Here is a 25395-nt window from a genome sequence, read left to right as displayed (position 1 = left end):
CCAGTCTGTTCTCCAGGGCGTGGGCGCTTTTAGGTGCAGCCACTACAGCTTTTAGACTAGTGAACGCCAACACTGGCGCGTGATTGGAAGCGTGCGAGAGGATTTTTCCTAACAAAAGGGAAAGTTTACGTAACGAGCGAACGAACGGAGTGAGATAGCATGGCGGGAACTGCGCCGCAAGATTACGAAACCAGTCCAGTTCACGGTTTAGTTCAGTCAAGACCAAACCAAAGACGGCTGCATGCACCATAGCAATTAATGTTAACATTGTAAAAAAAAAATAGTTTAGATGTTTTCAGAAGGTTCAAACGAGAAAGTTCAAATGAAAATGGGGCGAAATGAGAAAGCCCGAAATGCCAATGAGTCCTTTCGAGACGCACTCCTTTTAGAGCGCAGCTCAGGCGCTCGCTTCCGGCTTGAGCGGCGTCGCCATCATTGTCGGCGTAACGGCGCGGTGCATTTTAGGACGCGTCACGTCACTGGTGACGTCACTGATGACGTCATCAGTGACGATGACGATGCGTCCCCAGATATATTGACGTTATCAGTGACGATGACGATGACGTCACACGTGACGTCACTGATAAAGTCACTGATGACCTCATCACGATAACGATGACGTCAATGTGACGACGCAACCATCATCGTCACGTGACTTCACAGGGGTCACGTTACCCCCGTGAGGCCACGTGCCCCTAGTGAGGCGACAGCGACGCCGCTCGGAGGAAGGAGTAGGAGACAGGGTGAGGAGGTGAGGAGGAGGGAGGAGGGCTATACCTTCCCCTCAGTGTTTTCCCTCCTCCTCAAGACCTGCGCTCTAATTCGGCGTTAGAGGGGGTTGTACAGGGGGCGCCTTGAGCGGCCTGGGCGGCTTGAGCGGCCTGGGTGGCTTGAGCGGCCTAAGCGGCTTGAGCGGCCTGGGTGGCTTGAGCGGCCTGGGTGGCTTGAGCGGCCTGGGTGGCTTGAGCGGCCGGGGCGACTTGAGCGGCCTGGGTGGCTTGAGCGGCCTGGGTGGCTTGAGCGGCCTGGGTGGCTTGAGCGGCCGGGGCGACTTGAGCGGCCTGGGTGGCTTGAGCGGCCTGGGTGGCTTGAGCGGCCGGGGCGACTTGAGCGGCCTGGGTGGCTTGAGCGGCCTGGGCGGATTGAGCGGCCGGGGCGACTTGAGCGGCCTGGGTGGCTTGAGCGGCCTGGGTGGCTTGAGCGGCCTGGGTGGCTTGAGCGGCCGGGGCGACTTGAGCGGCCTGGGTGGCTTGAGCGGCCGGGGCGACTTGAGCGGCCTGGGTGGCTTGAGCGGCCTGGGCGGATTGAGCGGCCTGGGTGGCTTGAGCGGCCGGGGCGACTTGAGCGGCCTGGGTGGCTTGAGCGGCCGGGGCGACTTGAGCGGCCTGGGTGGCTTGAGCGGCCTGGGCGGATTGAGCGGCCGGGGCGACTTGAGCGGCCTGGGTGGCTTGAGCGGCCTGGGTGGCTTGAGCGGCCGGGGCGACTTGAGCGGCCTGGGTGGCTTGAGCGGCCTGGGCGGATTGAGCGGCCGGGGCGACTTGAGCGGCCTGGGTGGCTTGAGCGGCCTGGGTGGCTTGAGCGGCCTGGGTGGCTTGAGCGGCCGGGGCGACTTGAGCGGCCTGGGTGGCTTGAGCGGCCTGGGTGGCTTGAGCGGCCGGGGCGACTTGAGCGGCCAGGGTGGCTTGAGCGGCCTGGGCGGATTGAGCGGCCTGGGTGGCTTGAGCGGCCTGGGTGGCTTGAGCGGCCTGGGTGGCTTGAGCGGCCGGGGCGACTTGAGCGGCCTGGGTGGCTTGAGCGGCCTGGGTGGCTTGAGCGGCCTGGGAAGCTTGAGCGGCCGGGGCGACTTGAGCGGCCTGGGTGGCTTGAGCGGCCTGGGTGGCTTGAGCGGCCTGGGTGGCTTGAGCGGCCGGGGCGACTTGAGCGGCCTGGGTGGCTTGAGCGGCCTGGGTGGCTTGAGCGGCCTGGGAAGCTTGAGCGGCCGGGGCGACTTGAGCGGCCTGGGTGGCTTGAGCGGCCTGGGTGGCTTGAGCGGCCTGGGTGGCTTGAGCGGCCTGGGAAGCTTGAGCGGCCGGGGCGACTTGAGCGGCCTGGGTGGCTTGAGCGGCCTGGGTGGCTTGAGCGGCCTGGGTGGCTTGAGCGGCCTGGGTGGCTTGAGCGGCCGGGGCGACTTGAGCGGCCTGGGTGGCTTGAGCGGCCTGGGTGGCTTGAGCGGCCGGGGCGACTTGAGCGGCCTGGGTGGCTTGAGCGGCCTGGGTGGCTTGAGCGGCCGGGGCGACTTGAGCGGCCAGGGTGGCTTGAGCGGCCTGGGCGGATTGAGCGGCCGGGGCGACTTGAGCGGCCTGGGTGGCTTGAGCGGCCTGGGTGGCTTGAGCGGCCTGGGAAGCTTGAGCGGCCGGGGCGACTTGAGCGGCCTGGGTGGCTTGAGCGGCCTGGGTGGCTTGAGCGGCCTGGGTGGCTTGAGCGGCCTGGGTGGCTTGAGCGGCCGGGGCGACTTGAGCGGCCTGGGTGGCTTGAGCGGCCTGGGTGGCTTGAGCGGCCGGGGCGACTTGAGCGGCCTGGGTGGCTTGAGCGGCCTGGGTGGCTTGAGCGGCCGGGGCGACTTGAGCGGCCAGGGTGGCTTGAGCGGCCTGGGCGGATTGAGCGGCCGGGGCGACTTGAGCGGCCTGGGTGGCTTGAGCGGCCTGGGTGGCTTGAGCGGCCTGGGAAGCTTGAGCGGCCGGGGCGACTTGAGCGGCCTGGGTGGCTTGAGCGGCCTGGGTGGCTTGAGCGGCCTGGGTGGCTTGAGCGGCCTGGGTGGCTTGAGCGGCCTGGGTGGCTTGAGCGGCCTGGGTGGCTTGAGCGGCCTGGGTGGCTTGAGCGGCCTGGGTGGCTTGAGCGGCCTGGGCGGATTGAGCGGCCGGGGCGACTTGAGCGGCCAGGGTGGCTTGAGCGGCCTGGGCGGATTGAGCGGCCTGGGCGACTTGAGCGGCCTGGGAAGCTTGAGCGGCCGGGGCGACTTGAGCGGCCAGGGTGGCTTGAGCGGCCTGGGCGGATTGAGCGGCCGGGGCGACTTGAGCGGCCTGGGTGGCTTGAGCGGCCTGGGCGGATTGAGCGGCCTGGGCGACTTGAGCGGCCTGGGAAGCTTGAGCGGCCGGGGCGACTTGAGCGGCCAGGGTGGCTTGAGCGGCCTGGGCGGATTGAGCGGCCGGGGCGACTTGAGCGGCCAGGGTGGCTTGAGCGGCCTGGGTGGCTTGAGCGGCCTGGGTGGCTTGAGCGGCCTGGGTGGCTTGAGCGGCCTGGGCGGATTGAGCGGCCTGGGCGACTTGAGCGGCCTGGGAAGCTTGAGCGGCCGGGGCGACTTGAGCGGCCTGGGTGGCTTGAGCGGCCTGGGCGGATTGAGCGGCCGGGGCGACTTGAGCGGCCAGGGTGGCTTGAGCGGCCTGGGCGGATTGAGCGGCCGGGGCGACTTGAGCGGCCTGGGTGGCTTGAGCGGCCTGGGCGGATTGAGCGGCCGGGGCGACTTGAGCGGCCAGGGTGGCTTGAGCGGCCTGGGCGGATTGAGCGGCCGGGGCGACTTGAGCGGCCTGGGAAGCTTGAGCGGCTTGAGCGGCCTGGGTGACTTGAGCGGCCTGGTCGGCTTGAGCGCCCAGGGTGGCTTGAGCGGCTTGGGCGGCTTGGGCGGTCTGGTCGGCTTGAGCGGCCTGGGCGGCTTGGGCGGTTAGGTTCGCCCGTCTGGCCCACACCGCGCTGAGGCGGGCCTGAAGAAGGGCGCCGGCGAGGTGCGTTGGGAGGTGTAGCTCGAACACCCCTCAGATGGGGGAAGGGATGCGCACGTCTACCTCATTTTAGATGGCCGGCGGCTCCACCGCGTGCCGGTCTTCCAGCCTGAGGCCCCGGAAGGGCTCCGTGACGGCGTCAGCAGAATCACCGCATTCCAGTCTTGGCCGCTCCCAGAAACGGTAATTTGTAGCCATCCTGACTTGCCTCACGTTCGTTAGCCAGGTAGCCACAGAAACTGTTCTCAATGGGGGCTGTCCAAAGCCCCAGTGGTATTTCTGCTGCCAGTCTAGGAAGCGGGCCGCGGTACCCCTGTGATGCCGCAAGTCTTCGATTCCTGCAAACGCGGCGGACAGCACAAAGAGGGGAATTTACGAGTCTGAAGGGAAGGTGAAGGCCAACAGTCTGATGGTGCTTACAATCGTATCCCCTTTGTGGAGACAAAAGGACAGATTTCGTTCGAAAGAGATGTCGTCTCTCAGTCCCTCCAATTAAGAAGAGGGAGTGTAAAAAGAATGGTTCATAGGCGTCTGGTGGGAAGTCATCGCCGGCGCAGGTTGTACTGCCCAAGTGGGGTTTTGCGATCCGGGCTCTGGCTGGAGGCTGCATCGTTGCGGACGTGCGAAGGAACCTTAGGATCGATGCATCGTTCCAGCTCAGACACTTGAATAGGTAAGTACTGCTGCGCCTTGAATAAGTAACGCCTGACACGAGAGCGGCGTCCGAGCCGTAAAGCGTAAAGCGGCCGCCAATGGCTATCTAGAAGCCGTTTCACTCAACCAATGTGAGAATGGGCATTTGTTTTGCGTTCTTTCACGGCTAAAGACGCCCCCGGCTCCGCTCTATGAGATAGTTAAGGCTTTCGCATTAAAGAGCAAACAAAAGTGCGACGTGTTTGCGAAAAAATAAAAACCGACGACGCGAAAAATACGCGTACACGCTAAAAAAAATTATAATAGTAGAAACGCTACCCAGGCGCGATGAAAGTCAAGGAAAACGCAACACAAGACATTGAGAAACACGAACCAACTGGCTGAGTTGACCACCGAAGACGGACGCCGATATTCACGATGGGTACAAGATGCATATGGTTCGGCTTCTACCGTCCGTTTCGATGCCAACCAGGCCAGCCAGAAAGTAATCGAAAAGGTTTCATTTCCGCTGTGGTCCATAGCTTCAGCCACCCGCGATGGAGGGGGTGGTGGTACGTTGTTAACATTTTATAATACCAAGGTTTGACTTGCCCATGAAAGGTGGCGTGGGCAGGAGACGAGCTCTGATGAGGGCTACTGTGGGGGTTTACAAACCCACGCTGTAGTCTGTCCCGGCCTGATATACAGGCGGTCAGCTTGATCTATGCGGCAATCTGGCAGTAGCGCGAGAACTCCGCATCATGGACGCACTCACAGGTTTCATTTTAATGGGCACCGACAGTCGAAAAAACAGAGCGTGACAAGCCCCGTGCACCCTATATTCGTACACCTTATATCCACTTTGCAGCCGGTGTGAAAGTGGCATCAGCCGATAAAAGCTGGGAAGAACCAAACACAAAAACCCGAAACGTAATCAAAATATGTTTAACACACATGCATGAACTGTGAAATACTGTGGTTGATTTTGCTGATTCATTTGTTCTTCGTTTCAGTACAGCAGCGCGAACCATCGCTCGTGTATCCCGCGTTTCTCGAAGGCCGAGGGTTGCCCGGAAGTCGAATCCTTAAGATCAACGAGGACATTACGTTAAACCTAGAAAAAAGTTCTGCCCTAGCCGACGAGTTTCTAGTCAGGAGCTACATTGACGGCATTCTGAAGCACACATATGTAAGTATTGTCCATTGTAACAAGCGCTGAAGAAACTAAAGGCGTGGCGAATCAGGAGAATATAATTATTGCTTACAGCCAGTATGATTGAGGCTAGTGCCGCTAAGAGCGCGAATATTGAATCACGGTACAACAAGCTTGAACATCCTAAGCGACGTCCTATGGTTGACACAAGGGTCATCGACAATACCGAACCATATCTAGGGTGCCTCAATGTCCTTCCGCTTATGGCGATGAGATTCCATGTACGGTCACTTACCGTTTATAAATTGCAGGGTGTGTCTATCAAATGCCTGGCCTTCATCACGCACTTTACGCCTTACGCCGTGCTTTGACTGCGCTAGCGCGCTGGTTGCGCTTGAAACGCCGAAGCCTTGTCCAAGGTCGGAAGCTCGCGCTGGAAGCGGGACGAGTGTAACTCTAGTACACGATACTGACTGCACGCTCTTATAAAGCAGATAAAAGGGATATACGGAAATAATGCCACCAAAGCACACCTAGCAACCTTAGCACAATCAACGCCAACAGGCCGTGCCCGAAAACGCTTTTTTACGCACGGTTGAGAAAAAAAAAAAAAAGGAAGCATTTGAAATAGTTGATAGATTTATGGTTCCGGTTTGAATCTCCGATCGGTACGGATACGATCGCTAAATGACTGGTGCAAAAGCGCGCCCTCGCTTCAAACACAAAAATGCAATTTTGGTTGCCGGAACAGGACGCTGAGGCTGGAAATATGACGGAAATGAACGGTTGTTGTGTACTTGAGGAGCGAAGCGTAAAGTTTGATCAGGAAAAGGTCATAATAAGCGGAGATTAATAGAAGGCAAAAAAGGTACCTAGGCCTACAGTATGTTAACGTGGTAGAGGCTTCGTTGTTCTCTCCGTTTTTTTTTTGTTTTTTTTTTTATTGTTCCTACGTCTCAGGGTTACTATCGAAGACATGTTCCAAAGTTTCATGCTTTTGGCAGAGAAAGGAATCAGTACCCTAGGCAACAAAAGTTTTCGTCTTCTCGAGCCAAGTTTTTACGGAAAGAGCGCTCGTGTGTAACTAAAAGCAATCGGTTTTTTAGAAGGTGGAAGCGGCACTTTTTACACTTTACTTAAAACGTCCTGCCCTAATCCTGCCGTAAACCGCACCTCAAACACAAACTAATGCAATTCCGGTAGCCGGAACAGGACGTAGAGGCTGGAAATACGACGGAAATGAACCGTTCTTGTGTACTTGAGGAGCGACGCGTGAAGTTTGGAGAGAAAAAGATGGGTAATAAACGGAGATTAGTAGAAAACAAAACGATATACCTAGGCATATACGATGCAGAAGGGGTAGAGGCTTTGTTGTTCTGTCCGTTTTCTTATTGTTCCTACATCTCAGGGTTACTATCGAAGACATGTTCCAAAGTTTCATGCTTTTGGCAGAGAAAGGAATCAGTAGCCTAGGTAACAAAAGTTTTTCTCTGCTCAAGCCAAGTTTTTACGGAAAGAGCGGTCGCGTGTAACTAAAAGAAAACGTTTTTATAGAAGGTGGAAGCGGCACTTTTTAAACTCTACTTAAAACGTCCTGCCCTGATCCTGCGGCAAACCTCGCCTCAGCCCCTGAGCCTGCTTTAAATCTCGCCTCGAACAAAAAAAAAATTCAATTTCGGTAGCCGAAACACGACGTTGAAACTGGAAATATGATGGAAATGATCTGTTGTTGTGTACTTGAGGAGTGGCGCGTAAAGTTTGGACAGAAAAAGATCGTAATCAGCGGAAATTAATAGGAAGCAAACAGGTACCTAGGCTTGGACTATGCAGACGTGGTAGTGGCTTCGTTGTTCTGTCCGTCTCTTTTGTATTGTTCCTACGTGTCAGGGTTACTATGAAAGACATGTTCTAAAGTTTCAGGCTTTAGGAAGACAGAAATCGGTGCCCTAAGGAACAAAAGTTTCTCACTACTCAAGCCAGGTTTTTACGGGAAGAACGGTCGTGTGTAACAAAAAGAAAACGTTTTTATAGAAGGTGGAAGCGGCACTTTTTAAACTCTACTTCTAAAGTCTACTGTGACGTTGTCGGTACCTTTACCCGTAGTTCACGCGGCCATCAATATTTGCTAGTAGTGACCGACCATATCACGAATTGGGTCGATGTGTTTCCTTTACGCAAACTGGACTCTAGGAAAATCTGGGACTCTCTTCTCGAGACGTTTGCGCGCTTTGGCTTTTCCTCAACGTTATTACGAACAAAACTTTCTATTTTGTTTGCAAGGTGTTCGTGGATGCGTCTAAAGTGCTAGGGATACAGCACAAACGGACTTCGCCATACCATCGACAGACGAACATCACGGAAAGAGTGAACCGTAACCTGAAGCTGGTGCTTGTAGCGCATACGGAGCGACACAATGGCTGGGACGCAAAATAGGCAGAAATGGCATTCGCTACCCGCACAACAATCAACCGGTCCACGGGTTTCACTCCGTTTCAACTTAACTTTGAGAAAGGGCTCGTGCTTCCTCTGGGAAACGGCCTTCTTTGCACAGATGCTGCAAGTATGCAGCGCACTATCACGCAGTTCGCAAAAGATATCCGTAAGCACTTCACGAAGAACGTGCGGGAAGCTCGAGAGAGCCTCGATATCACGAGACTGCAGCTGGCAAACCAGTACAACAAGGGGAGGAGAAATCTGCAGTTCAAGTTAGGAGCTCTGGTACTGAGGCGAACTCATTCGCTGAGTGATGCTGCTAGAGGCTTCACCGCCTCTTTAGCAAAAAGATGGGACGGCCCCTCCTCTGTTAGTAATAAGCTCTTCAATCTTTCTTATGAGCTGGTGCATTGCGAACCTGGTGAAGTGTGTGGGTCTGTTCATGTCGCCGACCTAAAAGCTTTCTATGAACCCGAGGAGGCAAATGTGCCGCAGGTTCCAGATGGAGACGGTTCGGAAATCCTCTCGGAAGATTCTACACCCTCTCTGCCGCGATACAACTTGAGACAGCGGTGAAGACGACGAAAAGTAGCACCAGCTCTAAGCGCATTATATCCCTACTGAAAAAAACCATTTGGCGCCTATATGAAAATAAACGGGTCCATACCGGTAACAGTTTAACCATACCGGTCACCAGTTTGTCAAAGGGGTCGCCCGTATGGCTCAAAGGGGTCTCCCGTATGAGCCATAAAGGTCACCTATTTGGACAAACAGGTCACTCCTTTGTCAAACGGGTCGCTCCTCTGGGCAAATGGGTCGCTCGTCTGGGCAAATGGGCGACTCGTTTGGGCAAAGTTGTCGCACGTTTGCTCAAACCGGTGACCATGTTGCAAACTGTACCGGTTTAATCAAACGGCAATCGGGAGCCCGTTTGATATTGAACGTACAGATCGGCGGCGTGGGCACGCCCAGCGTTTCAGCCGTGGCAGCCAATGTTTCCGAAAGTCTGGGAGCGCCGGTTCATCGATTTCAGATCGTCCGCGTAATGCAAGTAATTATATTTATATTTCAATTGCGCTGATGTTCGCTTATACTGCAACTAAAACTGACACCTTTTTTTGTTGTTGTTTTACGTAAACGCGCGACGTTGGCGAGCCGATATTTTTAACAAAACTTTAAACTTTTTTCAAACTTTGTTGCCTCAATTTACTTATTCAGCTCGAATCTCTCTCGCAGAAGACGCGACCGCGTGAAAGAATGTACGTCTAGACTCCGTTTCACTTTAATTCAAACGCAGCGAAGGTAGCAGGCGTACACGCGGCTGCAAGAACATCGAGCATTGCAAGAGCACGCCCGCCGTTGCAGCAGTCGAACTACGAGCTCGCGCTGACTACTTTCTTCGCTCGGGCGCAAGCCGAGCTTCAGGCCGCCCCGCCGCCATTTTCAAGGTTCGAGCGTGCTAAAATGCGCGCGCGCGTTTTTTTTTTTCGAGGTTACAAAAACACATCTCACTGGAATGCCTGGGGAGAGGGAGAGGGCCGTCCCTGTGGTCCTCGCCCCCTCCCTCCTCTCTTGTCACCCGTCACGTGATTCGCGGCCGCGCGCGAGCTACACGCTGATAAGCATCGAGATCCGGAAGGGTGCGCCTGACAGGCGCTTTTTTCTTTGTCTGCTTGTTGTCAGTTCCAGGCTTCCAGCTCGAACTTCGCGCGTCCACCTGCTTCGATCTGTCACCTAACCCTGCGGTCTTATTAGGATGCCTCTCGACAACGTATTGGATGTGCGCCAAAGCTATCAGTGTTCAAAAAGTCCTACGTCTATATCGGCAACAAGCAATTCTTCAAAGAAGTCAGGAATTCTCGCGGTTTGGTTGGGTTCGGCAACTGACAGCTTGTGCGCCACATCGTGTTGAAACTTCCAAGAAGCCGTTCCCTCTCATTTGTGTTTGTGTGGTTGTCCTGCTTTAACCGTGTCGACAAATATCGCGGATTACATCTTTCAAGACCGCTATTTTTATGGTAAGTGCACTGCAACCTACTTCTTGACAACGATTGACCGTTCTTCTACTCGTACTCTTCCAGGTTATCTATATAATTATGCAGCCACTATTCTCGCGGCAGCCGGGCGAATAATTTCCCGAAAGTCTACCTTCATAGTCTAGAATTAACTCGGTTCTTGTTTGCTTTGCTATCTTCTCAGTTGTATAAAAGCTTAGAGTGCCTCTCACATTTCACAGATCGTTTGCACGTTTGTACTTGTCTACTCAAGACGTAATAAACTTTGAGGAGAATTGAAAACGATCTTTTGTGTCTGTTTTCCTGCCCATTTGCAAGCACCTACGTGAGCACATTTGTTCTACGTGTTTCCTCCATGTTATAAATAGGTTTGTGAGTTTCGGAACGTCTTAAATAAGTTTAAGATAACCAACCTACCAGACGATCCCCGTTTAGGGCTAGCGCATAATTTGCCTATTCGAATGGCACGTTCAAACGTGTGGTCACGTGCAAGGTCGAACGGGCAGCTGTATCAAACGGGCACCCGTTTCAAACGGGCACCTGTATCAAATGGGTACCGTTTCGAGCGGGTACCGTTTCAAACGGCTACCCGTATCCCATAATCACGTTTGATCCAAACAGGTCGACAAGTTTGCACCCGTTTGATTTACCAGTTTGCCACCCGTTTGAATTTCAAATGTTTTTTTTTCAGTAGGGATTCATGCCCTTTTCGGGTTTTTCGGGGGAGAACAAAATGTAGCCTTGCTCCTGTATGCACAGTGGAGCAAGCATCGTCTATGCCACGCCATGGCCTCATGTTGTTTTAATTTCTAGCTCCTCGTGCCAGACTGTAGCGGCGGCGACGCAGCTCCCATGATCAGACCCGTCAGAGCCATATGGGTACTGTCTGGAAGTACTGACGTCGGGCCCGTGCTCACCCATCTGCGAAGACCCTCGCTGACCCAGAAGGAAGGCCCTCAAGACCTTCTAAGACGCACCCTATAGTTTGGTTTTTGGATGGGGGAGATCTGTGCGCAACCTGGGGATGCAAATCGTTTGGACCATGTTGCTCTTCCGACAATCGTCAGTGGTCATCTCTACCGCGAGGTCGCCAAGGGCAACTGGCCAAGTGAGCGGCGCTTCGCCGCTGATGAAGGGCCGTCGCAGCCGCCTCTGCGCCTCTCGCAGCCTGGAACAAAAGTTCAAGGCTTCGGATATTGAACTAAAAGACTGTCGCAGCCTTAAAGTTCGCGTATATAGTAATATCCTAATCTTCTTAATTTTGGCGTTATCTACAGCGCCTCTTCCCAAAATTTACAGGATGTTTTAACCGCACACACAACTACAAATTTCCCAAAGCTTATTCTCCGGCAAACCATATCACTAGCGGTCCGAACCAAAAGGAAAGTCTTAAAACTAACCGTAATCTCCTTCAAAAGTTATGCGTGATTTGTTAAAAACTTTAGCAGAAAAATTAGACCTGTTTTTGTACGTTTTCGGGAACTGGCGTTATTCAGCCCCATGTATTCGAGAGCTCCGTCGGCAATCATTTTCTTACTGAAACTTTGGGAAAATCACTGACAATGTTTAATAAGATAACGATTGGTTCTGAAACTTTGGCCTCTGGTTCCGGTCGCTAGGGTAACACTTGGGCGGAGAATGAGCATTCTGCAATGCGTAATTTATTTTTGTTGTAAAAAAAACCCCCTCATTTCTTTTGGAAAGGGGGGGGGGGGGGAGGGGGAGGGGAGGGGACAACCTGTATAACTCTTTACACATTTTTTTAATATGTAGCTGGATGGGTCTTATCTAGAAGAGGACCTGTTCCATGATAAAGATAAAATGGCTTCCGTCACCGTATCTGTTGAGGAAGGGGTACAAGTGGTAAGTTGATTTTTCATATTAGCCTTAGTGTAAAGTCATAGCGCTCTTTGTTTGCTACAAATAGCTTTTGCTAAAAAGTACCTAATAAATCATAACGAGAAAATTAAGAAAAACGCAGAGATATTCTAAGGGACATATAATCTAAAGTGTTGTGTCAAATTAAACATACTACGCAGAATTCAGATACTGAGACCTATTAAAGGACATGCTCACGCACATTGTTAGTGTTTAAGAGTAGAAAGCAGCCTTAATATCGTACAGCCTGTGTATCCGTAACCATATTATCCCTATTTTATTAAAACTCTATTTATGAAAAATAGTGATTTAAAATGGGCACTTATAAAATCACATCGTAAAAACATGCTCAGTATATTTTTAAGGGAGGAATTGAATAGATTCATGCTTTCCTACTGAAGGAGATTGATATGCCAAAAGTAAAATAGTGCTGAATTTGTATTTGACATTTGGTTTGTATCGAGGTTTCTGCCCTCCCCTCCCAATGTGCTCCTAAAGAGTGCTGTTCTTGAATAAGAAGAAACAACTTGTTGCTTCATATTCTCCCAACGAAGCAGCGTGATTGTTCAGTTATAAATAATATTTCGCTCGATAAAGTGATAAAGCCTAAGCCTAAAAACGTCCTTGACTTTATTAAAAAAAACGTTAATAGAATTGTTATTTGCTCGCATGTTTTCAGGAAGGAATGATTGGAAATAAGTTAAGGATAATGCCGGCGCTTGAGCAGGAACGGTCATCAGATGGCCGCGTTGCCCATTGGCTACATGAGATCACGGACTCACACGCAGGATTTCATAATGACTACGGTCTGTATTTTAGCACCTAATATCGGCAAATCACTTTACCGCGGTATATTATCTACAAGTATATAAACATTACGTCGTTTACCTAAACTGGAGTGAAACATTACACATTTTAGCAGCGTTCTGTGAAACCTACATACGTTCGGACCACCACCCAACACGACAAGATCTACGCTAATCACACACGTTCAACGCGACACAGGTACCCGCACTGTTCAAAACTCTAGGTAGTCACCAGCAGCCCGTCGCAGCAATGTTGAAGAAGACCCCTGCGGCACGTCCCTGCAATTATAGTACAGGGAGCGGTCGCTGCCTGGAAGAAAGGTGGCGCTTTAAATCGCTGATGACTATCATAAAGAGAGATGCGGGTATTCACTTGGCTCTATAGGTGCCGTCAGAGGCAGTTGGAAACAGGCGCAATCTACAGTCACCGACATCTCAAGAAACCAGACTTGGACGTAGTTCAACTACTCTACTCACACTACTGTAGTTTAACTACTTTTCCGAGTGACTTGGTAACTTTCAATTACAACTTTATTTGGGTAATTAGTAGTTCAATTTAACTACGTTTTTTGGGTAACTTCTACTCAAATTACTAACTACTTTCGAAATCTAACCTTTTCTTCTTTTTTTTTCATCACAAAAGTTTGAGCGCAGAAATAAATAAGACGCGGGCACAATAAGTGGTATTCACGAACAAGGGACCCCCTCACATTACGTCCTCACGCACTTATACTCGGCAGCCGTAGAAACTGCATCAAAGGCGTCCTTGGGCCAAGGTGGTGACGAGCAGCCAAAACATAACACCGGCGCGCACGAACGCAGAGATGCTTAACAAGCCTTGGTCGGGTATTGACCTAATCCGGTAATGCACGCAGGCGCTACGCCTCCAGCTGCAACCGTGAAAGACGGGGACACTCCGAGGGTTGTTGTTGTTTTCATGTTGTGTGCCTTTAGTGAGTGCCGACTCAAGTGGTAGGTTTTACGGTAGGCGCCACTGGAATGACCTCGCAGCTGGGCGCCTGTTCCCATGGTCGCCTCGTCGTCAGCGGACACTCCCTTGCAAAGCCGGACTCCCCCGCTCACAAACGCAGACACGGATAATCCGTTTACGGGAGCACGTTCTCGCCTCCAGCTGCAACTGTACGAGCGCCGATGCATGTTCACGTAATGCTTCGCGTCCTTCCGACCTTCTACGCCAGGGAGTCTTCCTCTTAAGGTCCGTTCACACTCTTGCAACCGAGTACGACCGAGAGAGACCAGACTGGTTTTTAAGCTTCTTGCGACCTCTTAGGACCGGATGCGCTACAGCGGAGCTGGTCCTAAGAGATCGCAAGAGGCTTAAAAACCGGTTTGGCCTGTCTCAGTCGTACTCGGTTGCAACAGTGTGAACGGACCTTTAGTTGAAAACGTTTTACTTGTCAGGCGTGTCAGGCGCGTCAGGATACCGTAGTCGCCGGGGAGGATTTCGAGTCACTTTCGGGAGATCCTTTTGTTTGAGCCAACGTCAACGGCAAAAAGCAATTTTTTTTTTTCAGTGGCGTAGCTATAACACTCGAAGAAGACGCGCAGTCCTCCGGATGATCTCATCGTCGTGGCGCGAGACTTGATCCCTTGACGGTCAGAGGTGCACTCGCTCGGCGAAATCTCCGAACGTCGTGAGAATAAAGAGGGGCCAGTCATAGCAATCTCAACTTGCGGAAGAAAAAAAAAAAAAAAACAGGAGAGTTTCTATAAAAGACCCTCTAGCCGAGGCAAGCCTCACGAGTTCGTCATGGGCACCAAACCAAAGATGCCGACACTAGCTTACCCGACCTTGCACAGCCTGCTTGGCCTGCCTTTGCATCCAGCGCCACGGTGGAACGTCTTCTTAGCTTGACTGAGGACGTCATTAGAAGGAAAAGGGGAAAGCTCTCCGATAACAACTTTGAAAGACAATCGCTTCGGCGAGCGAATGAACTATTTGAAGTGATAAAATTACTGCATCTATTTCAGGCTCGCAGAGTTTTTCACTGAACAAAACTGCTGTTCAATTTGCTGTCACAAAAATATAAAAAAGTAACTTCGAAAGTAACTTCAAAGTAACTCGCTACTTTTTTACAGTAGTTAGTAGTTTACTCAATTACTATTACAAGTGCGTAATTTCTACTTTACTCCAATTACTTTTGGCGTCGATACTCAGTAACTTAACTTAACCACCTTTTTTGAGTAATTTGTACATGTCTGCAAGAAACGCAGTGGGGGTTTATTATGTTCACATTCTTTGGCTTCGTGATTCGTGCTTATGTGTTCGTAGCATCAAATGGCACAACACAATGGGCTTTATAGCGATAAAATTATGATCGCAAGGCGCCACTCTTACCATCCTGCACTTGTGAGTGAGTATGGTAATGGTGGCGCGGCCCGAGTTAATGTGAATGCAGATAGACGAAGCCACCTACTCTGACTCTTTTCGTTTATACGGTTTGCAAAGCTACACAATGTTGATTAAAATGCATCTTGTGGCATCTACTTTACCTAGAGAAAAATATATGCTTAGCTTCATGATATATCACTTTCTGAACATTGGCAAGAAGAAATAGTAGGGGAACTATTCCTGTTCGCGAATCAAGGTTCGATTTTGTTTTTATTAAAACATAAAACACGCTAAAATTTGGTACATTGTAAGGACTCGGAAACACAAATAACCCGAATACTAGAAGTTTTGAGCTTCGTTTATTTTTTATCAAAATTTAAAGATAAAGGTTTTATTGCGCTTACTAATATTAATTTAAACTTGATTTTTTTTTAGTTAAGAATAAATAGGTCGATATTTATGATTGAAATGTTGATATGTCTCGGTGTCCCAGTTTTCAATTATCTGGAAGTATGAACGAAACCAAATTCTTTCAATAACGGTTTGTGATTGTGACGTGAGTTAAAAATACAATTAACTTGATTATTTCAGTAATGCCCGAAAGACCCTATCACAACATTACAGAAAGAGCAAAGAAAAAGGGTAAGAAATCTGTTTATCTATCGCATGCAGCGTAAATACATCTTAAAATATCTGGTTGTTAGAACGATAATAGCAGAAAGTAAATATTTTGATTTTAAATTAAACACAAAGGGCAGCTTTTGTTCTGAACTGTCCCTGGGGATGATCAACTTTGCCTCGGTCCTAGTTGGAACAACAGTTAATGTCGGCATATTCCTGTCTGTCAATGACTGATCAAGTCAAACAACGAGCAATTATAACATTGCATTCACCCCTAAGCTGACAAGGAGGGGGAAGATTCGTAATCTCCCCAGCAATGAATCGCCTCTCTTTTATTACCAGACACCGCTCTCCGCGTTTGACCACGAGCAAAAAGAGTGATAACGTGGCGCAAGTACAAAGGTAGACTGGTTCAATAGGGGCATATTTTCCATCCCCCTGCCAGTGTTAGCGGTGAGCGGTACACAGAAGCCTGGGTGGCAATGGTTGACCGGCGGTCTGTGGGCCCGTATATATCATTCCATTTAGCGCTCTCAGGGCGACGCCATTTTGTTAGACCGTAGCGCCCTCTCCACACATCCGGGAAATTCAGCTGTTTCGGCGGGGCAAAACGAGAGGGAGGGCACGCGTCCGACTCTGCTAGCAGATGACAAACCTGGAGGTTGCCGTTTTCCATCTTTGGGCTGGGCCGGCGGGCTGTACCGAACATCGAACCCTCGCTCGTGGCTGCCGTCATGAAGTGGTTCGCCTTCTTAGAGTATTTATGATTACTCAAAAATCAGCCTGTTGTTTTATTTCAGTAAATTATCAACTAGCGTATCTTTGTTCTGTTACTTCAATAGCATTGGAGTCAGCCGACACCTCAACCACTGCGTCTGTTCTGCCAGGAGAGCGCGTTCCTATTCATTTTTCCAGACTTCCACTTATTGTTGCTAAAGGTCTACACCAGTACGGACTTCGTATAGTAAAACAGCTACAGCAACCGGATTTACTTTTCGCCGGAGCGACCGGCCACTCTGGCACAGTTTTTTTGCATTTTTTTTACTCGCACGCAGGTAACATAGCAATTAGACTGGGTTAGTATTTTCATCGAGAATTGCATTACATGATAACTTGCATATCACTATAGATGGATCTGCGCTTGAAATTTTCAAAATGGCGCGATTTTAAACCGACTTCGAACGCCATCCGGATATTAGGTACAGCTCACTCGACGGAGCAGACCACGCGCGGGGTGAGAGAGGGAGGGCATCCTTTCTCTCTCTACTCTTCCTAGTGGAATGGTCTATATGACACTTATATATGAATTCCTAATTTGAACATATATATATATATATATATATATGAACGAATATGTGCAGATGAATGAACCGTACTTAATCCAATGAATCAAAAAATCCAAGTTTCCGGGAACCCGCCGAAAGCCAAAAATTGGCGGAGCCAGGATTTGAACTCTGGGCCTCCCAATGTCCGGTCGGGTGTGCTAATCACTACACCACTCCACCTTGGCTTTCTGGCGTTTCCTACCTGTCTTATTAATGCACAAGAAACGAAATGTGTCCAATCGGAGGTGTTCTGGAAACACACGCCGCCGCGTGGAACGCGGTACGACGCTTAGTGTCACGTGGTACGTGCTCGTTTGTGCTCCAGAAATCCTCCCACTGTTTGTCTCGCCCCGTGTACATGTAGTATTCTTTGTTTATGAGCTATATATATATATATATATATATATATATATATATATATATATATATGAAACGTCACATAAGACTTTCCTTGTTTTTTTCAGTCAATTGATCTTTCTTGTATGTATATATATGTACATGGTTATATATTCAGGGTGCCCTAAACCAAGGTACATAGTTTTTCCCCCGCAAGAATACACTGCGCATCGCCAAATCCTTATTTTTCACCCATGTGTAGCGCTAGGCGTCCGAAACAAATACCAAAGTTAACGGCACTAACCTTTACTTAGTCAATGGTTATAAGCGATATTCAGAAAATTTCAATGGAAAAATGGCGGTCGACGGAGCTCTCCAATACATGTAGCTCTATGGCGCCAGAAACCTCAAACGGGCAAATATGGGTCTCATTTTTTTATCGAAAGTTTCACGAAGTCATCTATAACTTTAGAATAAAATATCATGTTAAAACTTTGTCGTCTGGTCCTCAAATCTAGTGCTACATTTGAGCGGAGAAAAAGCGTTCGGCGCTGCATATTTTTTTTTTTTTTTTTGCGGTTGAAGACAACACTTTGCGTTTTGTTTGGGACACTGCATACCTGCTCGAGAGTGAATAAATCGAATTTGTCTGCTTTCGCCAGGTACTAACAAGTCAGCAAAAATATACCCCGAACTATTTGTATTGGTTGACACAGTATTTTTCGGGGAATTCGGAAACAATGAGAAATTGATAAAATATCTATGTCGCACATTCAACGCGGTGAGTAGGATTTGATATTGCCCGCGTTTTTTTTATTTTTTTTTTTACAGCAGAGTATTATGCACATAGTAAAAATTCACTCCAAATTTCTCGATAGACCCTCAAGTACTAATAGGACCTAATTTTCTTCGATGGGACTATAATTCGCATACAACTTCGTGACAATTTCTTGAAAAAAATGGCGAACATATGAGGTGCATTTTTGGCATTGACACTTCAAGAAGCACAACACGCGGCTTATTATGTGAACACTTGTTGCTTAGGCGTGAATTGTTCACGGGTCTTCTTTTCGACTAATGGCTCTTACTGACTGTTGAGCGATAATGAGATGATCGGGGGCTTGCCACGCCCTTGAGCAGTCAGAAACAACAGTCGGGCAGACCTGATTTAATGAGTTTGCTTTTACGAAGAGAAACTATAAGATGCTCTTTGAAAAATACACTATTGGCACGAGGGCATGACGCACCCAAAACTGCAATTTTTTTCACCGATATGCTTGAGATGCAGTTGCTGCTAGTGTGAAGGTGAAACGACGTTCGGTGTTCACGGTGTTTTCTTTTAATAGGGAGTTTTAGCAGGTCGTTTCCACACGAACGGTTCGCCCACGAACGCATCCGCGACGCCACTGCGCATGCGCGCGCGAGTCGTCCGGGGCGTTGGGAGGCTCTTCTCGTTTGTTTCTCCCATTCCGGCCGCTGGAGTCGTCACCGCAACGCAGCCAGCACCATTCACGACTCGGGTAAAAAAAAAAGATGGCGGTCAGTTCGGCGACCGCCTTCGCCGACCCAGCCGAGCGTTAGGCTTAGGACAGCGGGAGGCGATTTGCCGTCCTGTTAGTCTGCTTCATTTGAGAGGTGGAACCAAATCATTTTGAGGATTGCTCACAATAGTAAGCGATCGTGAATGCGGTAAACTGCGCATGCTAGTAAATTTTTGCGATCTGCGGGCAGACTAGCTGCCGTGCCGACCGCGAGCAGACGAAATGATTTGGTTCGACGACACACAACGTGAACGATCGTTCAAGTTCGAGATGACGGAGACACACCACATACCTTTACGGTCGTTCAGACACTTTTTACTCTATCTAGCTTCGCAGTTCTTGAAATTCGGACCGTCAAATGTTACGTCGGCCGTCTCGTTTACATCAGTCGTATACGCCGGAAACACGAGCCGCCACCGCGGTGTCCGCCACCGTCGCCATGGATTTACAAGTTGCAGAACGTTTCACATGTTTACTAGAAGATGGCGCCACCGTTAAGCACTATCATCATCATCCTTTACACGGTCGCGCCACTTTCACGATTCGCTAAAGAATGTCAAATTTGACGTACGGTTTCACGGAACGGACCAGCTGGGCCGTTCGTGATTTCGGAACCGTGTGCTTGAAAAACGACTCGCTAAAACCCCCTAATGGGACCGCATTGTTTACACACAAAAAAAAAGGACTTGCGCTATGTCCTTTTTGCCCTGGGGCTAAGTTGGCGTCTGTGAGGGTCACTAGAAAAGGGGAGAGATTGGATAATTAGTTTTAGCTAATTAAAAATAAAGCATCTTGAGTAACATCTTAACTTTTCAGAGTGTGGGGCACAATATAGATAAAGAATTAAAGTTTTGCCTCCTTAGTATATAGTCGTAAACGTAAGAGGGGTATTAAAACATTCATAGTAGGTCATATATTGAACCAAAAATGTCACCTTTCAACGCGGCTCCGAACTGAAACTAGGCCAGCGAAAGGCGCCCCTGACGCCGATCCCTTTGGTTGGTGCTCGAGTTGTACCATAGCCTCCTCTATACTAACAAAGCCTGGCAGTTCGACGACGGAGTCATAGAGAGTGACCGGTCGCAGATTTGGAGCGCGAGGATCTGTTGGCACAGAGCATCAAGGCGCCATTTCTCGAGGAACCTGGACGTCAGCACACAGCTTTTGCAGCGGCGAGGACCCGAAACACAATTGTTCGCTCGGGAGAAGTGTGTTTCGGCGTCTCGCCGCAGCGGGGCGCCAGTCACGTAGCTCTCTTCTCATCCGTTGTCTGCCGCTCCACATGTTTCCATTTCGGCGGCTGCTTCTAGTGGCGATCTGCCGGGCTTTGTCAGTATATAGGAGACTATGGTTGCACTGATGACTTGCCCAGGGGCGCGGTCACGCGGGTTGTGAAACAAATGCAGGGCGTAGCCTGGGTCGACGTCATGGGCGCCCTTCGCTGGTTCAGTGTCGGTTAGACCATTGCGAAAAATCGCCACCTACGGGCTGTCGTCTTTGTCTGCTGAACTGTGAAACGCCTTCTGAGAATGCGCTGGAGCTGTGCTGTGCGGTATATCAGACGCTGCGCATGCGTACACAGCTCAGTGACTCAGCATTTTTCGCTCGGGTGATGAGCGATGCAAATGTCTATAAAGCCGAGCGCTAGAATGACGTTTCTGGTCCCATGGCCATTCTATTATCTAAATCTTTGAAGTGATTTTCTTAAATGTTAAATGGGAAAATGGCGGCCGACGGAGCTTTTGAGCGTGCGGAGCTGAATGAGACCGGTTACCAAAAACGGGTGAAAACGGGTCCCTTTTTCCAAATGAAATTTCTGACAATCACTCATAACTTTTGCACGCGACAGTGGTTCATCGGGTTCGTATCGTTAGGGCGATATTTAGACGTAGACGATGCGTAGTTTATTTTTGCAGAGAAATAAAAAAAAAGCCTGTACTTTTTCCTTTTCTTTTGGGGGGGGGGGGGGGGGCAGCCCGTAGTTACTGAACAGGGCTTAATATCTGCAATCTGATTGGCTGCGAAGCAATAATAAGATTTTCAGGACTCTTCATGCCTTGCGTTTTTGAGAATGACATTGTCCTTATAGCCAACAAACCTTAAGATTGAGCGCGTCTATCAGTCACGATTCGATAGCTGAATGACTTCGGTTCCTGATTACGAATACTCCACTTCAATTTTTCCTCTAATATGAGCGAGAAGTGTTGCCTCGCCAGCCTGAAGTGGTGTATAGTAATCAGAGGTTGTCATTTTTGGCCGAACTCACTCACAGCTAGCTAAAAAAAGAGGTTAAATATAAATGCTCACTCACCCTCATCCTCACGACCGCACTCACCTTCAAGTCCTCACCCACGATCTCATCAAGTCAGCGAACTCACGAACTCATGCCCCTCGCCAAGACCGGACCATAACCTCACAGACCTCACAACCCGTCTCCGCCCCCCCCCCCCCCCCCCCCTCGGACTCATGAAATCACCGAACTCACAAACTCACCGAACTCATTTACTCACTGCGCTCATAAACTCACCGAGCTCTTGAGCGCACTGAAGTCACGCCCCTCACCAAACTCATGGTGCTCACAAACTCGCGCCCCTCATCGAACTCATGAACTCACCGACCTCGCTCAATCCAGAAGTAGTTCTCGCCCTCTCTGAAGTCGCGGTGCTGGCGCTCGCGTTGGGCGCGGGTGGCGCGAGTTGCGCGGCTTTTACAACTGCTTCACGGTCGCTGCTGCCTAAAGGGGTGTCCGAACAGGACACTACAAAACGCACGACTCCGACAAATCGTGAAAATTGAAGCGGACGCGCCCGCTTCAAGCCCGCTTCAATTTTCACGATTTGTCGGAGTCGTGCGTTTTGTAGTGTCCTGTTTGGACACCCCTTTACGCCGCTCCGGTGCCAGCCGTCATGTTGCCAAGTAATGTTTTGTCTTTTTGTTTGGCTTCGATTTTTTCCGCGCCCCTGCCGCGCGCCGGCCGAGCTCTTGAGGAAGGCGCGCCTTGTTAGGGACTTAAGAACGCATCATCGCGAGTTTCGTGACGGAGTATTCTTCACGGTGTGGCACTGCTTGTTCCAAGTATTCGCGACAACTGCGTGAAAGTAGGGAGTGAGCGTCTGCATCGCTGTTGATGCAGGTGTGAATTATCATTATTCCAACACGCACCGTGGGCCTGTATTTTTTTCTGCATAATACATTGCCAACTTTCTATTGGTAGGACGGTTTGCTTGGCCAATTCGTTGTCGAGTAGAACTGTTTCGAAACAGTTTTCCTCCATGTTTATCGTCGTTCACACAGATCGTTTCTTGTAAAATACCTGCCTGGCGGACACTTTTTGTTTTCTGGAAGACGGAACGATTAAAGAACTTTGTGCGCACCATAATATTGTATAATAATACTTGTTATCGCGTCTCTCGTTTTCTGTTGCACCACTCATATTAATTACATCTGGAACATTCTAATCTAACGACTCTGTTCCTCGTGAAATGCTACACTTTATAGATCCTAACATAAAATCATGATATTATGTTAGGATACCTTAGGCATTATTCTTGCTCGGACAATGTGTGCATGTATTCTAACTTGTCAATATATTAAATACAAATATTTACAAACTGCATGCACAAAGCTGTGTTTTCTATTAAAATCATTTATTCTTTTTTTATAGATAGTAATTTCTAAATTGTCGTCAATAATTTCAATAAATAAGTGGCCTGCTTTTGTAAGCGAAAGTTCTTTTACCTTTGATATTTACATTACTTTTCAGTTGTAACCATTAGAAGCATAACTCAAAAATCCACGCTATTTTGAAAAGGGGGATGAACGCGATCATGCAACTTAATTAAATGGGGTACGATTATTCATGATTTGTTTTGTTAGATAAAATCAATTCGGGCGCTTAATTTACTCAGGCGAGAAAGTTTGCTTCCGTGCACGCACGCGCTTGCACGCATATCAAATATATTTTAATTACTTAGGTTTGGGTCTTATTTTCTCCCCCTTCGCACTGTTATTTACTAGCATGTATAGATCGTACTGCTGAAAATGCAAATAGCACTCCACATAAACGACTAAGACTTGACTAAGAACGCTGAAGTTCTCCGTCAGCCACCCAGTCCAGTGTGGACTCACCTCGTTCTTCCTCCACACCTTGCTGCCTTCACAACCGAAAGGCCTAGGCTTCATGGCAGCGGACCCAAAGCACGTAGAGGACACCAGAAAATCGCCAAGTATGTTATTATCGCGGCATTCCTGGCCACCAATCTCGATTAGCCGCCATTCTTGTGCCAATGACGACACAAACTTGTAGCCACTGCTCCTTGACAACTTCCTTTCAAGCCGTGCACGCTACCGGCTTTGGTATTACTACAACCAAGACTATGCCACCCGACATCCATCCGGCATCGGGCCGCCTTTTTCATGCCGACGTCGTTGTTCCATCTCCCAAATGAACTCCGGGCAACCAAACTCATCTTTCCCCCCGGAAAACTGACGTGGGCAGTTTCTAGCGCAGCAACTGCTCGTTCTCTGACACGGCGGAATCCTCCAATGCAGCGAAGAAACCTCATTTCCGTTTTGTTTGGCCACCATGATTTCTCTGCTCTACTGGACACAGGGGCGTCTGTGTCCGTCATTCATCGGGTGTAGGGAGAATGCTCGGGAAAGTTGAAAACACGCCCTTTTGGAGGTGCCGGAACCATGCTCCTACCCACCACAGGCTGTTGTACCGCTCATGTTGTCATCCAATGCCGTTATCACGTTGTTGAATTTCTGGTTCTACCACAGTGCACGTACAATGTCAAACTCGTGTCGGACTTCCGACAATCATGTGATGCCATAATCGGTTGTTCGAGCTTTGAATTGTTGACTGCAGAAGAGACGACTACTTCACCCACTACACTGCAAGACGAGGTTAAGCAGTCCACCATTGTTGATAATGTCCTCGCACCGCATTAAACAACTATCATAAAAGCATATATGTATTTCAGTATATCCACCGACGTTCTTCTGTACCCGGTGCACGACACCATTTTCAAAAATAGGTCTATTGTACCTCACAGTCTCGCTTCTGTGGATACATGATTTACGTCGATTACCGTCACAAATAAAACGAACCGCAGCGTTCTTTCTAAAACATTTTTATAAACAAATGCTCAGTCTTTCCACGATAAAAATATTGCATCTCTTACAAAACATGACCCCATCACCTCGTATCCAAAAGCGCTGACTTCACCGCCGAACCTAGCATACCTTTGTTCTACCGTTGACGAGTCTTTGACCAATATCCAAAAATGTCATCTCATCGCTCTATCTCAAAAGTTCCACGAGGTGTTTGATCATCCTTCATTTTCCTTAGAACATGCCACATAAGTTGAATACTACATTGAAACTGGAAATGCACCTACGGTTCAACAGCGACCGTACCGCGTGCCTTTGGCCGAGCGAAATATTTATTCAACAACACGTTGATGACATGCTGACAAAACGCGTGGTACAACCTTCTTGCAGTCCATGGTCATCTTTCGTCGCACTTGTGAGGAAGACGGATCCATTGGGTTCAATGACAATTATCGACGACTAAACAAAATTACTCGTAAGGACGCCTACACGCTACCACGAATTGATGACGCTCTCGACTCTCTGCAATGATCCTCGTATTTCTCATCTCTCGACTGGCGCACAGGCTACTGGCAAATACCAATAGCTGAACATCACAAAGACTGCATTCACTACCCCCGACGGACTTTTTAAATTTGACGCTATGCCGTTTGGCCTTTCCAACGCACCAGCTACCTTTGAGAGGACGATAGATGGAGTCCTGCGGGAAATGAATTGGAAAACACGCTTGTGTTATTTTAACAACATTATCATAGTTTCTACCACATTTGAACAGCACTTAACCCGACTGGCCCACGTTCTTTCTTGCCTTCTTAAAGCAGGTCTCAATTACATACAAAGGAGTTCCGCTTCGCTGCAAGAAAAATAAAGGTACTCGGCCACATCGTCACTCAAGTTGGCGTCGCTCCCGATCCCAGCAATATTCGATCAGTCCGAGACTTTCCATATGCCAAGAATATAAAATACCTTCGCAGCTTCCTCGACCTGGCATCGTACTTTTCCCGCTTTATCAAAAAGTCTGCAGGAATCGCCGCTTCTCTTCATCACCTGCTTCGTGGAGATGTAAACCACAGTGTGGACCCTTTTTTGCAGGACCTCGTTTGCTTCCCTTCGACAAACCCTTGCCTCATCTCCAGTCTTGTGTAGCTACGTCCCTTGTGCTCCTATAGGAATTCATACAGATATCAGCGGATGCGGATAAGGAGCTGTACTCCTGGGGCGGGACGCAATGACCCAACAGGAAAACGTCACTGGGTAAGCCAGCCGCACCCTAACGAAGCAGGAAGCAAACTATTCAATACCCGAAGGAGAGTGCCTTGAGATTGTGAGGGCGATCACCAAATTTTGCTCGTGTTAGGCTGTCACTTTGATGTCGTCGCAGACCGCCACTCACTTTGCTGGCTCTCGTCAATGAAAAACACCTCCGGCCGT

At 49.4% G+C, this 25395-nt stretch overlaps 1 protein-coding gene across 1 annotated transcript in view; it reads left to right on the top strand.

The window, feature by feature from the left end:
• The window catches only part of LOC8035794 (venom metalloproteinase antarease-like TtrivMP_A), a 53520-nt gene that overhangs the window by 5324 nt on the left and 22801 nt on the right, over window positions 1-25395 (top strand). The window contains exons 2-6 of the mRNA XM_042293271.1: window positions 5402-5577; window positions 11763-11852; window positions 12547-12673; window positions 15618-15668; window positions 17971-18089. Coding sequence (XP_042149205.1) covers window positions 5402-5577; window positions 11763-11852; window positions 12547-12673; window positions 15618-15668; window positions 17971-18089 — 563 coding nt within the window. The remainder of the gene's footprint in view (window positions 1-5401; window positions 5578-11762; window positions 11853-12546; window positions 12674-15617; window positions 15669-17970; window positions 18090-25395) is intronic.

The sequence above is a fragment of the Ixodes scapularis genome, unplaced genomic scaffold (genome assembly GCF_016920785.2).
Source record: "Ixodes scapularis isolate PalLabHiFi unplaced genomic scaffold, ASM1692078v2 PGA_scaffold4__175_contigs__length_147842914, whole genome shotgun sequence".
Classification (NCBI taxonomy): Eukaryota; Metazoa; Arthropoda; class Arachnida; order Ixodida; family Ixodidae; genus Ixodes; species Ixodes scapularis.
The sequence above is the reverse complement of the archived record's forward strand: the minus strand, read 5'-3'. Positions and strand labels throughout refer to the sequence as shown.